Source organism: Dermacentor variabilis, chromosome 1 (genome assembly GCF_050947875.1).
Source record: "Dermacentor variabilis isolate Ectoservices chromosome 1, ASM5094787v1, whole genome shotgun sequence".
Lineage (NCBI taxonomy): Eukaryota > Metazoa > Arthropoda > Arachnida > Ixodida > Ixodidae > Dermacentor > Dermacentor variabilis.
In genome coordinates this window covers 152830795-152846306 of record NC_134568.1, presented here as the reverse complement: position 1 = coordinate 152846306, position 15512 = coordinate 152830795, and the positions used below count along the sequence as shown (strand labels likewise).

General features: G+C 46.3%; 1 protein-coding gene across 4 annotated transcripts in view; it reads left to right on the top strand.

Annotated features, from left to right (window-relative positions):
• Positions 1-15512, top strand: part of LOC142586754 (synaptotagmin-15-like) — a 196536-nt gene that overhangs the window by 127734 nt on the left and 53290 nt on the right. For 3 of the 4 annotated variants that reach the window (XM_075697681.1, XM_075697680.1, XM_075697678.1), the window contains 2 exons: positions 4963-5193; positions 9716-9862. In XM_075697681.1, coding sequence (XP_075553796.1) covers positions 4963-5193; positions 9716-9862 — 378 coding nt within the window. The remainder of the gene's footprint in view (positions 1-4962; positions 5194-9715; positions 9863-15512) is intronic. The other variant, XM_075697679.1, reaches the window with a different exon arrangement.

Below are 15512 nucleotides of genomic sequence, written 5' to 3'. Positions count from 1 at the left end.
CCACGGCGGGCAAATAACCTTTTCGTACAAGCACCAGAACTTGTCAAGCAGCGTTTTCACAAAAACACTATGGCGTAAGAAATACATGGTGCATACAATACACAGGTTAAATGACTCCACAGTTCTGCAGAAGAAATTCTCAAAAATACAAAGGACACTTTCGCCTAACAATACAGTCTCTAGTCAGTGGGTGATGCATACATCGTATAAAGGCATTATCACATATAGTCACAACAGAACAGTCAACATAACATAATCCACAAACACATGCATATATACAAAGGCATTGAAATGAAAAGAACATTAAAAGCGTTAATAACAGCCAACAATGCCGTTGTCTTTGAGAAAAGTTTTTAATGCTTTTGAAGTGATCTCTTGCAAGGCCGCTGTTGGCCAAGGACCCAAAAGTTTCTTTAAACTGAAAGGTCTGCGCTCTAATGTAATTAGGGTAGATCTAAGTCGGCGTCTTGGTGTATCGTGATGTGGGCACTCTACAGGAGGAGGTTCCGCATGGCCAATTTTATGTAAGAAAGGCTTTGTGTAGGCAACGCCTAGCCTTAATTGATGAATAAGTGTTGCCATACTTCTGTCTAATGACAACGGAAATTTGAGTTCAATAAACGGATCAATATGATGCAAATCCAAGCTCATAGAATTCTGGTCAAACCACGTATTTCTACACATTTTGAAAGAAGTAGCACTTATAATGCAACGTAATTCATTTTTTTTTATACTGGGAGCGAAACCACGTCATCTTTGAGGTGTGCTTGTCGTGCTGCTTCATTGGCTGCTGTGTTGCCAGGAATCTTACAATGCCCTGGCATCCACTGGAATTCTATTTAATGCTTCGCTTGGCTTGCCTTTGTGAGGTCTTTAAGTGTTTCGTATATTATACTATCAGTGATTGTTTTTCCTTTTGTGCTGCAGAGTGATGTTAGAGCCGCCTGTGAATCGCTGAAAATTGCCCATTTTTGCGCAATCTCTTACTGAAGTTATAAATTTTATCGCACATAGGATTGCGAATAGTTGAGCCGTTGTGGACGAAGTCGCACGAGATAACTTAAATGGTTCTGGTTTATTGAGGCGCGGTATAATGAATGCTGAAGTTGAAGAGGTTGCTATACTGGAACCATCTGTATAGACGTGTCTGTATCCTGAATGCCGCATATATATCTGGTAAAGTGTTAGTTGTTGAGCAGCTTGAATGAACATGTCTATTTTTCTGACTATACCGTCTACCGACAATTCGATTTCTGGAAGTGTAAGCAGCCATGGAGCTACGAAGTTCCTCATTATGGCGTGCCCCATAATGAGGTCGGAGTTCTTTGGCACGCAAAATCCCACTATTCATCTTAATTTAACTTTTTGGCGAAGCGTATTGAAACCTAAATTATCGTGTTATTTTAAATTTCCTTGGTGAAGTGCAAAGATGTTGGCTATATATCCGTAGTTGCAACGTGATGTTTTCACTAGGCCGATATAGAGAACGGTCAGGCGGCCGCGCTGGTGACTAGAACATCTTCACGGGCTAGCTGATTGATGATAACTCTACGAAATTACTGCCAGAATGGAAGAAATAGCCACCCCGCAAGAAGGCTCATGAAAACAGAGTAAGCGCAGACTACCAACTGATTTTATTGAAGTGAAACAGCATACAGAGTGTCCCAGCTATCATGCACCGCGTTTTTAATAAAGACGGATCATCCTACATGAAGATAACCAAGTGCACATTGTTCACAGTCGAGTAGAGTAACCGCCAGTAATTTTTTGTTGATGCCATTCAATTTAATAATTCGTTGCATTTAAATATATTTATTAGTGCTCTGAATGGTGTGCTGTCAAGGAATATTTGTAGGAAATTGAAAGAAATTTAAAGCTGGCATGTTTCAGGCCCGGTACTTTTGCCGGTTTATTTTGTCCGGCTGATGAAGAAAGCCCGCGCAAAATAGAAATTATCACGTGACTAACCGTCCGCCCAAATAAAACATCAGTGCCCCCAGACAAGCTCCATGTAAGAGGCAGAGCTAACGCTTTATCTGGCGAGCCCCGCCCGTGACAGCGCCGCACCTTGGTGCTGATGAGGAAAGAGTGGCGGGAGGACTGTCGGTTGATGCATCATCGCGGAAAGACGCCGCTCACCAACTCATGTGGAGCGTGTTTCAGGGTGCTGCAATCTGATGCGGGCGGAGGTAAGCCACGTGGTATTTTTCATTTTAGAGCGCAGCTCTTAGGTGCCCGTTCCTGCGTTGAGCGTCGGCGTGCCTCGGCGTAACCGAGCGAACGAGCACAGCGAGGGATATAAGAGCGAACGCGTAGCGCGGCTGGGGACGAAATACGGCGAGAGCGAGGAGAGCGCGAGGAGGAACGTGGAGGAGTAGGGTGCGGCGGCAGCACGAGGAAGAAAGCAGAGGAATCCACCTTGAAGCATTACCAGATGGCGCTCACGTCGGTGCATCCGTGGCAGCGGCGGCACCAGCCATGTGGGGAAAGAAAAAAAAAGAATCAGAAAGCTCGCATTCGCGCATAGCATTCGCTGCAAGCGTTTCCCAATAAAAATTATGGTTGCAGTTGCCGGGAAACGGCAACTGCGTGGCCGGTCTATATTGTAACGATGTTAATAAAACAACGATGTTTATTAAGGGCGAACTTATGCTCACAACCAAAAGTCACTGCGGTCGCGAAGAAATCCCCGGCAGTCGCGTTCTCAAACTGGCCTTGAACCGTCTCCTTCTTTCTCCTCGCGTGACACCTCGTGCGCGTGGCGCATGCAAGCCGGGTCCAACCGGCTACCCGTGCCACGAAGATCGCTGCCTGTTGTTGCCGAACGACACCACGGTACGGCGTGCAGTGTCCAATAGGAAGGGCGCGCAACTTGAATGGGACCTTGTCGCGGCAATATGGCGGTGTCCCAACTATCATGCACCAAGACTTAATTGTATGCTAATGCCACGCAGCTGGACAGAACCAAGGTAATGTTGTTTGCCGTTGCTTGTAGATACTCAGATGACTTTTTGCATTGTCTAATTACGTAATTAGTTTTAATTAATGAACTTCTAAATATTATAATTAGGTGAAAACTGTTAATGATAAAATTGTAGAGCGACGTGAAAAACTCCCGATACAGCTTTCCCTCGCTCAACACGTGCTACATAAAAGTATTTTTCCGAGCGTGAAACAAGCCCGCAAATGCACGCAAAATAGCCGCGCGATTGGCAGCTCGAGGCACTTTCCGTCTGACCCAGCGGCGTTGCGTCGCCGTATCTGCTGGCGCGCGCGTGGCGTGGCGTCGCAGCCAATGGGAGTTGCCTTGTCACTGCCACAGACGCCGGATTTCTTGCTGAATGGGCCATTTGGTGCTTTCGCATCCATTTTGTAGTAACCCGCCGCGGTTGCTTAGTGGCTATGGGATGCTAAGCACGAAGTCGCGGGATCGAATCCCGGCCACGGCGGCCGCATTTCAATGGGAGTGAAAACACTTGCGTACTTAGATTTAGGTGCACGTTAAGGAACCCCGGGTGGTTCAAATTTCTGGAGTCCCCCGCTAGGGCGTGCTTCATAATCAGATCGGGGTTTTAGCTCGTAAAACCACATAGTATTTTTTTATGTTATAGCAGCGGCTGCTCTACTCGAATATGAGCAATATTCACTCGGTTATCTTCGTATAGAATGGCGCTTTTTTTTTTTTGAAAACGCGATGAATGATAGCTGGGCAACCCTGTTTGCTTTTTCCGCCGGCAGAGCGCACGGGCTGACCGCAACTATACAGAAATAAAACGCGCACATGTTATTTTATCAATATCTTGGGTGGCTGTCTATATTTGAAAGGCCGCTCTTTCCGCGTCTGGCACTTTGGAAGACGCTAGAGATAGTACTGCACTCTCGATCATGTGCAATTTGTAAACTCTGCATGTTGCAGAAGCAAACAAATGGAAGAGTGCGGTGGCGATTCAATCCTCAGTATAGGCTGAACACACGTGACCTGGGGTACACGTAACCCAGCATGACTTCACGTCCTGGCAAGTATCTTGCTCCCACAGAGGGACGGGACCATGGAGGGAAGTAAACGATATGTCGCTATTGTACGTTACGTTATAGGGTTTTACGTACCGAAACCACGATTTGATGACGAGGCGCGCCGTAGTGGGGACTCCGGAATAATTTGTACCACAGGGGTTCTTTAACGTGCACCTAAATCTAGGTACACGGGTGTTTTCGCATTTCGCCCCCATCGAAATGCGGCTGCCGTAGCCGGGATTCGATCCCGCGACCTCGTGCTCAGCAGCCCAACACCATAGCCACTAAGCGACCGCGGCGGGTTTGTCGCTATTGTAGGCAACGAATGTTACTCACTTAGCGCACAAATGCTGCGTGATGTGTTCATGGCACCGTGCCCGCTCGTATTCCATTGCGCGCACAAGGCATCGCAGCGAGCAGCTATTATAGCCGTTGCGGCGTGCAACAGCGCGCAGCCAAGACATGTCAGTAGCGTCATCGACATTAACCAGTCAGATCTGAGGGCATCTTATTTCTAACATTGCGCCCTTCCACATCGAACTCGATAAGTGCGCAACACAAGAAAGTATATGAACGCCACATAAAAGAATTCATGTATGCAAGACTTGTATTTTCCCTCTATTATTGTTCATTCATTGCATGCTATTGAACTTGACAACTTCCTTAATGCTCCACGTGCAGCCGATGTCCTGATGAATGTATTCTATCGACTGTAAGTTTGATTGATTAATGGGTGTTTATTTGCGGGCTCGTTTGTGTGCGTGGCGGAAACGTGTACAAGCGCACAACTTCTTGGATTATAAGTCGCCGCGTCTCCTTCCCCGATGCTGACCTCTATGTAGGAATTAAGTCAATGTTTAGAAAAATTAAAACTGAAAACACACACGCACACTTTCGCTGGGCTAAGCAGGGCAGGGCTTAACCGTAGCGCTGGCGTCGTCCGTGCAGGCTGTCGCAGCCTCTGGCCGGCGTGCTGCCGACCAAGTCCGGCGGGCTCGACCTGGGCCCGGCGCCACCGCTGCTGACGCCCGAGTCGTTCGACGTGCAGCCGGCCCAGCTGACCGTGGCCGAGCCGGTACAGCCTCTGGCGAGGCCGGGCTTTGTCCGCTGGAACTCCTTCTGCTCCCCTTCGGCCGAGGGCCTCGTCGGAAACCTAATGCCCAAGGGTTGCAACGTCGGGTGAGCCCCGCCTGCTCTCGAAGGGCCATTGGTTCGGACGAAACGTTGTTCACGGCTCGAAAGGGGCGACTGTGAAATGTAGAGAGGCGCACACGACGCTTCCACGAATATAGTTGGCCGGGATGGGAAGCTTGTTGGTTCGACAAGGCGGCTTCCGAGAAACTGTGTTCGAGCAGCCACGTTAGTCCATGTCTTTTCCAGCCGAGAGTAAGTCAAATGCATTCGACTACCTCCAATATGTGTCCTGCAGGAAGCCGAACAACGTATGTCTGCGCGAAACGGACGGCCGCTGAGGGCGCTGTTAAGAGCTTCCTCCACATTTGTGGGCTTAGAGCGGCTGCTGGAGGCGAATGACGCGCAAGTGGCGAGAAAAGTGCTTCTGCTCGTTTGAGGCAGTTCGTTAATCCTACGCTACATAGCAGACCCTGACGTGCTTATCTTAAAAACTTCTTTCTCTAGTCTCAAAGCTATATTTACTTCTTTGGGTATAGCGGGACAGCACCGTGGGTTGGAAAGTATACGGCCGCGCCGTAGCATCACGCCGTCAGTTTGCTTCGCCCTTCGTGACAGCGACAGCGTTTACTGCGGGCCAGATATTCAGGTTGTCTATGTAAGCAGGACCAGAAAGCCTGCTTTTTGCTGGCGAATGATTTCCGTTCTCCCCCGACCTGCCTTTACTTTATCAACCCCCGCTTATCGAAAGCGTCGAAAGACAACATTTTGGAAATTAATTTGTACGTTGCCTTTTATATTCTACAAGACAGTGTTCTAGAAGCAAAGAACACTATTTTTTAGCCGAATCCAGCCGCAGGGCGCCTCAGTGTTCGCCGCTGCATTGACTGAATATACTTTCTCGCCATTCCACAAAAACAACTAACAGCTTTGAGCTGGGCAACCGCACTCCACTTCGTCTGCATTTCGAAGGAACTTGGGGAACTAAAAGAAGCCTTCTGCGCACGTCCGACTAACTAGCATGATAATACTACCCCAGCTGCTAGGAATCAAAAACACGGTGCTCGTGTGTTTTTCGAAAGAGCACCGCAGCTGCATACGTGCGTGCGTTGGTCCCCGTTCGAAGCACGAAGTGTGATGTAGCCTTGCAGTTGGATGCACACGGATTTAACCTGCTGTTTCGACAAGGTTCATCAACCTCCCTCGATCGAGCGCTCGCTTTGGATTTGGAGGTCCTTTGAAGAGGTCTAGAGTGCTTTCCTGGCATGTTTCAGTGCGCGCTTGCTATAAAGTTGCTTCGAACCACAGGCGTTTGTTATATTGCGCTAGTAAACTCCGGAGCACACCGTTCCAGCGATTTAGTGGTGATAATTGTGCAATCAGAGGTGCGGTTATGCTTAAGGCCACTGCTTAGATGCAACATTTCTTGAGCATGCGTTTTTCAAAGCAGGCCGGCCATACCTGCTAACATTTATCGCTCTAAATTGGCTTTGACGGCTGGCTTTTATTAATGACACCACCCTACCCCAGGTGATCGAGACTTGGCAGTCGCTAAGCTGCAAAACGAAACGTGCCTTCCAGCATCAGTTGGTATAATGCTAACTGCAGTGGCCACCCTCACGGAACACAGGACGGTGCGGTATACAGCTTCAGCGCAACTTCAGTGCACCTTCACGGACAACACGGACACCGGAGGCGTTGAACATGCGACTACGTTGCAGTTAACGTACTCAAGATAACACAAAGGTCAAAGTAAAATTATAGCCTTTTGCTTACAGCAACAATCCTGAAATTTTATTGGCTGCTTAAAGTATTGCTATGATAGCTCCGAGGACAATTTCAAAATTTTCTACAGCAACCCCGATAGCATATATGTAACTCAGAAATTTATTCAGCACATTCTCGTAAACAACATTTTATGCCTGCGAAGTTGAATTTAAATACGCACGAACATTTCGCAAACGGCCGACGTTTTAGTCCCGCGTCAAGAATCGACAACAACGCTAGTTAGCATACATTTGACATTTTCTTACGGCGCCTCCTACGCATCTACAGCTATGACATTTCTCCACATTGCTCCTGCAGCTTCACACTTTCTTTCTACGAAGTTTCGCCTTATTGCACTTGATTGTTCTTAAATGACTCAATCTTTGGAACTCGAAATCGCAATTAGCAATGCATGGCTAATTTCCCACGGTCTATCTATTACACCACATACACTTCCCTCACGCCTTATAAAACGTGCCTCTCTCCACCCTTCCTTTCTTCTTAGTCGTGCTAGCTGAAGTTGTTATTTTAGAGAATTTACGCCTATGTTTGCAGCGGACCCTTTGCAGCGAAATTAATCCCCCGCGTTTAGTCACAGTATCAGATTCGATGAAAAAGTGCAGTATAAGACGAACTTGTAAGAAGCGAAACATCGCGTTCGGTTCAACACCAAATCACGGAGTGAGCCGAATTGACAGACGCTCAAGAACAATATTAGGTTTCTGAAGCTCTGGTTTTGTAAAATATGTACTACGCCTCTTCAAACGCTACCTTGATTGATAGGGGGATTTTTCAGTGTCTCTAATGTGCAAATAAATTAAACGCTATAAAACTATATCTGTTTTGGGTTGTTTTAATAAATATTTAGCTTCCCTTGTGCTCTTGGGTAAAAAAAAAATACCCACACACCAGTGACTTAAGTTCCTTGGATTCAATTACTCACGAACAGCAGATATGAGACCCCGACTTATGGATACGTTTAGAGCATTCAACGTTATCATTTACTTAATTCACCTTTATTTCGGCCGCATTTTTTTTCTTCCTCTTGGGCTTTTGCTTCACGAACACGTGAACCTGGCAGACAGCTGCACGGCGTGAAATGCAGGGACATTTGTCAGCGCCCATTGTCTTGCCCAAAGTGATCGTGGTTAGAATGCTCCGCTCGGAAACGCGTTATGAATCCAAGGTCGCACATCTCATCCCATGCCGGGCCTGAACCAAAGCGTGATTAACGAACGCGATCGGCACATTTCGTAGACTCATAACTGTTGTTGTCAGTAAAAGAACAAAAACTTAAAAAGGGGGAAACAAATTGATCAATCTATAACGATACCAGTGACACATCGTATCTCCGATATATGTGTGAAACATAGCCTGTGGTCACCGCCAGTTTTTTCTGAAGCTCCACACAACTTTTTATTGCGATTATATGGACACTCCTGGCCCATTTCTGCAACAGAAATATTCCTTGTGTATGTAATTTCTCGTTTTATTCTTTTTCCCCTTTCCTTTAACTTTTGTCGCTTTTGTTCTGACCGAGATCACGCGCATCTCGCGTTTCAAGCGCACCCGTCCGGTGTTCGCACTGCCGCGGAGCCACTGAATATAGGTGGTGAAAGGTCAAGCGAAGTGGTGCGTGCTAAGATCTTCTTTAGTGTATGCTACGCCTGTAGGCATAGGCTGCCGACGTTCACGCCGTCTGCATTAGACGGAGAGCTTGTGTTTTCGTTTAACGTGCCGTTTCTTGATATTCGAGATGCGCAGCTTACCGGGATCTCGGCAGAGAGAAACTGTTGTCGCTGTGCGAAGCAAGTCAGCTGCATAATGGTGCTCGCTTGAACAATTCGTGCAGGAGCGCAGCACACCGGTCAATTACTTTCTTTCATTCATTTCAGGGCTGTTTCTAGAAGGTTATTATTTTATGTAATATTAGTATGCCGTCATTCTGCTTGGAGCATCGCAAATCACAACGACGCCTGCTTGCACGGCTTCCGGCTGCAGTTCCCGCATGGCGCTCGTGAGCGACCGGCGCTGTTAAGCGGCCAGCCATCACTGCATTGTTCAGACTCATCGCAGGCAGGGGAGTCAGGTGTATAGAGGTCAGACTTCACATACAGCGTGAGTAGCTACCAGTGTGGCTACCAGTGCAGTCGTACCAAAAAGCAAAAAAGTGCTATTTTATTTTTGCCATTTCTTATTACTGGAACCCTCACTCGCTTCGCAGTGCGTACACTTTTCTCATCCTGAAAACAACGATAACTCACCAACAGAAAACTTATTATTTTTGTGTTAGTTCAGCAACTGTCCTGTAAAACCGAACGGAACGGAGCGGAAAGGTCGGTCGGTCGGTTTTATTTACGCAATAAATAAAACAGGATATGAATGTGTTGAGCATAGACGAAAAAAACTGAAGCAGACAAACTTTTTTGTGGTGTTTAGCGCAGCAAGCGTCAAGAGCAATGTTTCTGCCAGTTTAATAATTTTACCACCAGAAATGGTGACTTATGAAAACATACAAATCTATTAAGACACGGTGTTAGAGATAGATTGTTTTTAGTTCCTGCATGGGGGCGCACAGCCGGCTCTTGTTCTTCTTTTTCTTTTAAATTTCATATCGTCACTGGCGCCCTCTGAGAGCAAAGGCCTCCCCTGTCTTAGTTACTGGACGTTTTACCCTAAGCTTTATGACAAAGGTAAACACGCTGTACTTGCTGTCTTTATTTGCTCCTCCCAATTTTCTAATCTGAATGGCTCCTGGAAACCTCTAACGTGTCTGTATAATTTTTTTTCTCTATTTGCACAGTTCTAGTAATCCTGACCAAACACGCACCTATCAGTTTTGGGTTCAACACGGCTTTTGCCGCTCCCCACGCTCCCGCGGCCGCCTTTTCATGCACATCTGTGCACCCGGCTTGGAAAGGCTCGGCGAAGCGCAAAAGCAGTGCCTGCGGTGGGTATGCGTGCACGCACAGTTCAATTCTCGAGCCACGTCACGCACTCCAAATGAATTCATCCAGCATTTCCCCTTGTGCTTTTTTTAATTGCTGTTTTGAAACTGCACGTGCAGACAAACGCGCCGGCACGTACGGCACCTGCACGTATGCTGCATGATGTTCATTGCACATTTCGCATCGCACGTGGGAGTCACGCTTATCGAAAAGGATGGGCGTGTTTTTCTTTCTACCTTTGGAAGAGATCACTGCGGCACGGCTATGAATACTTATGGTTTTGCTCGAAGGTGAGGCACATGATTGTACGGCAAGTTTGCCTCTTGCCGGAATAGACTATGCCAATGTGCTGACAAGCGAAGCGAATTAGTTGAGTTCGTGATAACAACGATGGCGCACCGGTGGTAGTGATATGAGCCTGCGTCTCGCATAGCCTGCGTCACGTGCACCGCATGCGGCTCTCTGGGTAGCTTACAGAGTACTTTTGTCACCTAAATTTAGCCTCATATCTGCTTCGACCCAGGTTAATGCAAGAATGACACTGCTTGAATAGCTTCAGCAGTACGTCACACCCCATGGCCGTTACATGTTGTAGTGCGCACCATCAGCATTAGCATTTTTTGTCACGTTGTAATTACGGTGCTATCATTTGCATGTTTTGCTGCTGCGTGGGTGCAAGCACAAGCACGTGCACGTATGCACGCACAACAACGCTGATGACACCGCTTTCGCTGTTTTTCTCGTTCTGTTCCCACGAGACCCTTCTTCCTCACCGAACTGGACGCGAAAAGTGCTGAGGGAAATGTGGCTGTGCTGGATTTGACGTCCCAAAGCAACAGAGGCTCTAAGAGGGTCGTCGTAATGGAGGGGCGCTCCGGATTAATTTAGGCATCTTCAGATAACATGAGCTAAAATGACGGTACGCATATAGGCCAACGCACAAATTTTAGGCAATCAGGGGTCATTTAACGCCCACTCGAAGCTCGGTGCGTGAGCGTTTTTTTTTTTTGCATTCCGTCCCTTTATCAGAACTCGGTCGCCGCGGCAGGAATGAGACCCGTGACTTCGTGCTCAGCATACAGATACCTTAAAAAAAGATGGTTACACCGCCATGTCAATGATAAAACTACGTGAATCCGGAAGTACGTGTTAACGTGTCTCATGGCTTCTCATAAAAGATAACGGTTGTCTTAGTAAGCAACGGATACTTGTAATTGTAATTTGCAATATTTTTAAGAAAAGGTGCCGGAAGTTTCACGAAAGGGAGTATTGTCATTACATAAAGAAGTCAGCTGGACGGCAGTTCTTAATTTTTCGAAAGCTACTCCCGCAAGGGCACGCGCAAACAACGTAGCTGGTGCTGAGATTGGTGTATGCGGTGGCAAGAGTTCGGTCATAAACGGGCTGTAGTTCACCGACTTGAATTCACCACAGCCTTACGTTTACCACGTATTGAAGGGGACAGCGATAGTAACAGCCGCAGATCATTTTTTTATGGTCACTGCTGCTACTTCGCGGCCAGGACAAACAGAGACGGAGAACAAAAGAAACGAATCTTGTGATTTGCGATGGACAGTGCCACATCAAGGTATTCCACGCTGTGGCCGACTTAGGCGCTCCAAGCAGTCTGCGCCTTTCTGCTAGGAGTCGCATGAGGGTCGCGTTATCTGGGTTCCGTATATGAAATATTACATTTCTGTCAGATTATTTGGCTGTTGTCGGCAAACATTGAGAAAGTAGATGACAACTGTTTTCGAAATTCTGTATGTCATTCTTATCAAGTGCCGATGTATCCAGTGGCTCATACATCATCATCAATATTAGGTATATCTGTCGGTGCGTAGCTTCCAGTCACTCACTGCCGATGTGATAGAGCCTGGCGCTGGCACTCTCGTGACATATGCCACGACTAGTCTGTATTCTTTTCTTCCGTTGGTTTCTGTCTGAGCGGCCAAATTTCTACATTAAGACTCCAGATTATCTTCTTCCGTGAACACTGTTTTAGAAAAGGTGCTTAAGAGAGTTGCATAGCTAAGAATTATGTTCTGTGTGTATTCCGTCTGCTAAAACTGAATGAATGAATGAATTATGGGGTTTTACGAGCCAAAACCATGATTTTATTATGGGGCACGCGTAGTGGGGGGGGGGGGGGAGGGGAGGCGCTCTGGATTAATTTTGACCACCAGGGGTCTTTAACGTGCCCCCAATGCACGGGAGTCTGCTAAAGCCGATGAAAACGGCAATCTGCATACAATTTTCATGCCTAGTTAATCTGTGTCCGTATTTACGAAGCTTTTCGTTTCTTTTTCTTTCGTCCATAAACGCCGTCTTCGATCGTCTTGTTATCACGCCGGTCGCTATCATGCGTGGCGGGTGGGCCAATGAGGAAACGCTCTTACGTAGAAGTTTTAGGCCCTGTTTCCTATTGATGCAGGCGCGAGCTGTTCTCACACTGATTCAACGCTAGTTGCACGCGCAATATAACCGTTGGCTGAAGATCACCTTTCTACTCTTGCGAAGAAGCGTGGTTCGCGTGGGGCTAGACATGTCCTAAGATGGTGTTTACATAACTGACTGTCGGTTTTGCTTATTGACACAGTAAGGTATGCAGTTTTCACGGCGATTATTTGACCTGAGGCTTGTCGTATTGATGCACCGAGCTCGCGCGGTAAGTTATGAGTATCTGCTCACAGGGATACTTCACTGCCACCTCGTTGTGCAGTGCGTTGCCAGTTGGAGCTTTCTGACGTGACCAAACACCAGTGCACAAACACCGTTGTTTGACCAATGGTATGACCAAACACCATTGTTTGGTCTTTGTTCGACTTCTTGGTGAGTTCGCTTAGTTTCGCAATTTCAGCAAAGAAACTTTCGTACTGCCCAATTCCTACTTTCTTTGATGGAAGAGTATTCCATCTCACAGCGCACGTATCACGCTGTCTAGTCTCCTGCTACGTTTCGCTGTGATGATTTATTAAAAAGTTCTATAACTTCTTTCGAGACGTCAGAAAGAAACGCTGGTGAATGCTGGTAGGTAGAGCAAAGGGGGCTGAGTGCCTGTTCGGTTGTCCCTACCACACGATAAAGTCACAAATTCCCTCAAGCCGGAAATCATCGTGCTGGAATGAAGGTAATTAATGTGATAATCCGAGGAATCAAACTTCGCTTACATGTGGGTGGACAGCAAATTACCTATTATAAGGAGTGTAATAGTGAGACGGGTCGTTGCAGTCATCCTGTGTGTATTGTGCTTATTAAATAAGAATGTTTTCAGTTCTAGTGAGTCCCCTTTTTCGTATTGGCACAATTGGTTAAAATAATTGTTTATTTTTTCACAAAGATCACATACCTCCTTGTGTTTGCCCAGGATGATCAGAGGCATAGGAACTTGGCATGGGGTCATGTCGGTTTATTTCAAGTGTGCATGGCCAGTCATAAATTTTTTGGCAAAGTGGAGGTTGCACGATAAACATGTTAGCGTCAATGCATGGATACTCGAGGGAAATGTCTGAGGCAAGCCACATTGGCTTTGGGGAAGTAAGATTTGCACGAGTACGCTTGGTAGTTATCACAATATTTTACTCCAGAATTCAGACACAAGTGCACTTAATGAGTCAGAAACCTACTTTAGTGCATTTAATAGGGGATATTTAAAATGTGAAGCGTCATCTGTTACATTGTAGCAACGCGCCATCCGACATCTTAAATATGGCATGGCAAAACGAAGCTGTTTTTTTATTTTTATTTTTTCGTTCATGGGCACGAACTGAATGAACGAATAAAAATCAAATTCGCCTGCGAAACAGTTGCGGACGCAGTTGTAGACCTTACAGTGCTGCTGTTTGCATCCGAAAATAACATTTAATTTCAAATCTCTTACCCTCGTGTGTGGGTGCTCACTGTGACGTGTGTGTGTGCGTGTGTGCGTGCGTGCGTGCGTGCGTGCGTGCGTGCGTGCGCGCGCGCGCGCGCGTGCGTGTGTGTGTGTGTGTGTGTGTGTGTGTGTGTGTGTGTGTGTGTGTGTGTTGTGTGTTGTGTGTTGTGTGTTGTGTGTGTGTGTGTGTGTGTGTGTGTGTGTGTGTGTGTGTGTGTGTGTGTGTGTGTGTGTGTGTGTTGGCTTCTTATTAAACGATTAATAAAGATCAAGCCCCTCGGTTAACCCCCTTTCCTCTCTTTCGTTGCATAGCGAGGATCTCGAATCCGGCAATATTGATGCCTTCACGTAGCACGTGTGGGTTTATTGACCAGTTGCCCTCACCCAGAAATATCACGTACTCGTGACGCCAGCGGCAGAAAGGATGTTCCACATCCACCGCCAAGGTTTGTGAGTGGTGGCGTTGGCTAATACTTCCAAGGTTAGTTCTATAGTAGCAAAAACCCAAGAAAGTGGATGGCAAAACGGCGCCACGGTAGCTCATTTGGTTAGAGCATCGCACGCGTAATGCGAAGAGATGGGATCGTTCCCCACCTGCGGCAAGTTGTTTCTTCATCCACTTTCATTGCCACTAATTTATCATTTCTTTATTTCAATTAGTAAGTACAAATAAAGTCCCCTATGTTGTCCTTGGTGCCTTTGTTGGCTTCTTACGATATGATTATATTATGTGTAAACAGGGTGTTTCAGCTAACTTTAGCCAGAGTTTAGAAATATGCCGATGCACTCTAAGACGACGCGAACAAATGCATGTTGCTCACTTTTGTATGTAGTGTGTCACGCTATTTTTTGTATTTTGCTTAATTAGATGATCAGTCAAGAGTAATTGACCAACTTCTGAAGCAACGAAGCTAGGAAAAGATCTTCAATTAGAAAGTAGCAGAGCGGTTTTCAAAACATCCGAATAAGGAGTGTCTGTCTTTCTATCTATTAAGTATTAGTGTTTTTCAGCTTACTGCGGATGCCCGCGAAATACAAAATAAAAAAAAAACACCACGTGGCGTGCCCGCTTGCGCGTCGTGATTGCAGCGCTCCCAAGCTGTCCGCGAACAAACGAACATAGCATCTAGCAGGGTGTACTGCCGCTTAATATGGCGACACGGCAGTGACGTAGGCGTTGGCTGTGCGATTTACGCTAGCGATGTGCTTCCCTCAAGGCGGTTCATGATAGCGGTAAGCAGACGCAGCGGCAGCACACCCGGCTAAATTTTGTGTTCCTTTGTGCGCGGAACGCTTGGGAGCAGTGCAATCACGACGCGCAAGCGGGCATGCCATGTGGTGTTTTTTTTTTTGTATTTCGCGGGCATCCGCAGTAAGCTGAAGAACACTAATACTTAATAGATAGAAAGACAGAAACTCCTTATTCGGACGTTTTGGAAACCGCTCTGCTAGTTTCTAATTGAAGATTTTTTCCTAGCTTCGTTGCTTCAGAAGTTGGTCAAGTAATCTTAACTGATTATCTAATTAAGCGAAATACAAGAAATAGCGTGACCTGCTACATACAAAAGTGAGCAACATGTATGTGATCGTGTCTTCTTAGAGTGCATCGGCATATTTCTAAACTTTGGCTAAAGTTAGCTAAAACACCCTGTCTCTCTCTCTCGCTCTATATATATATATATATATATATATATATATATATATATATATATATATATATATATATATATATATATATATATATATATATATAATACTCACCCCAAATTATTATTGTT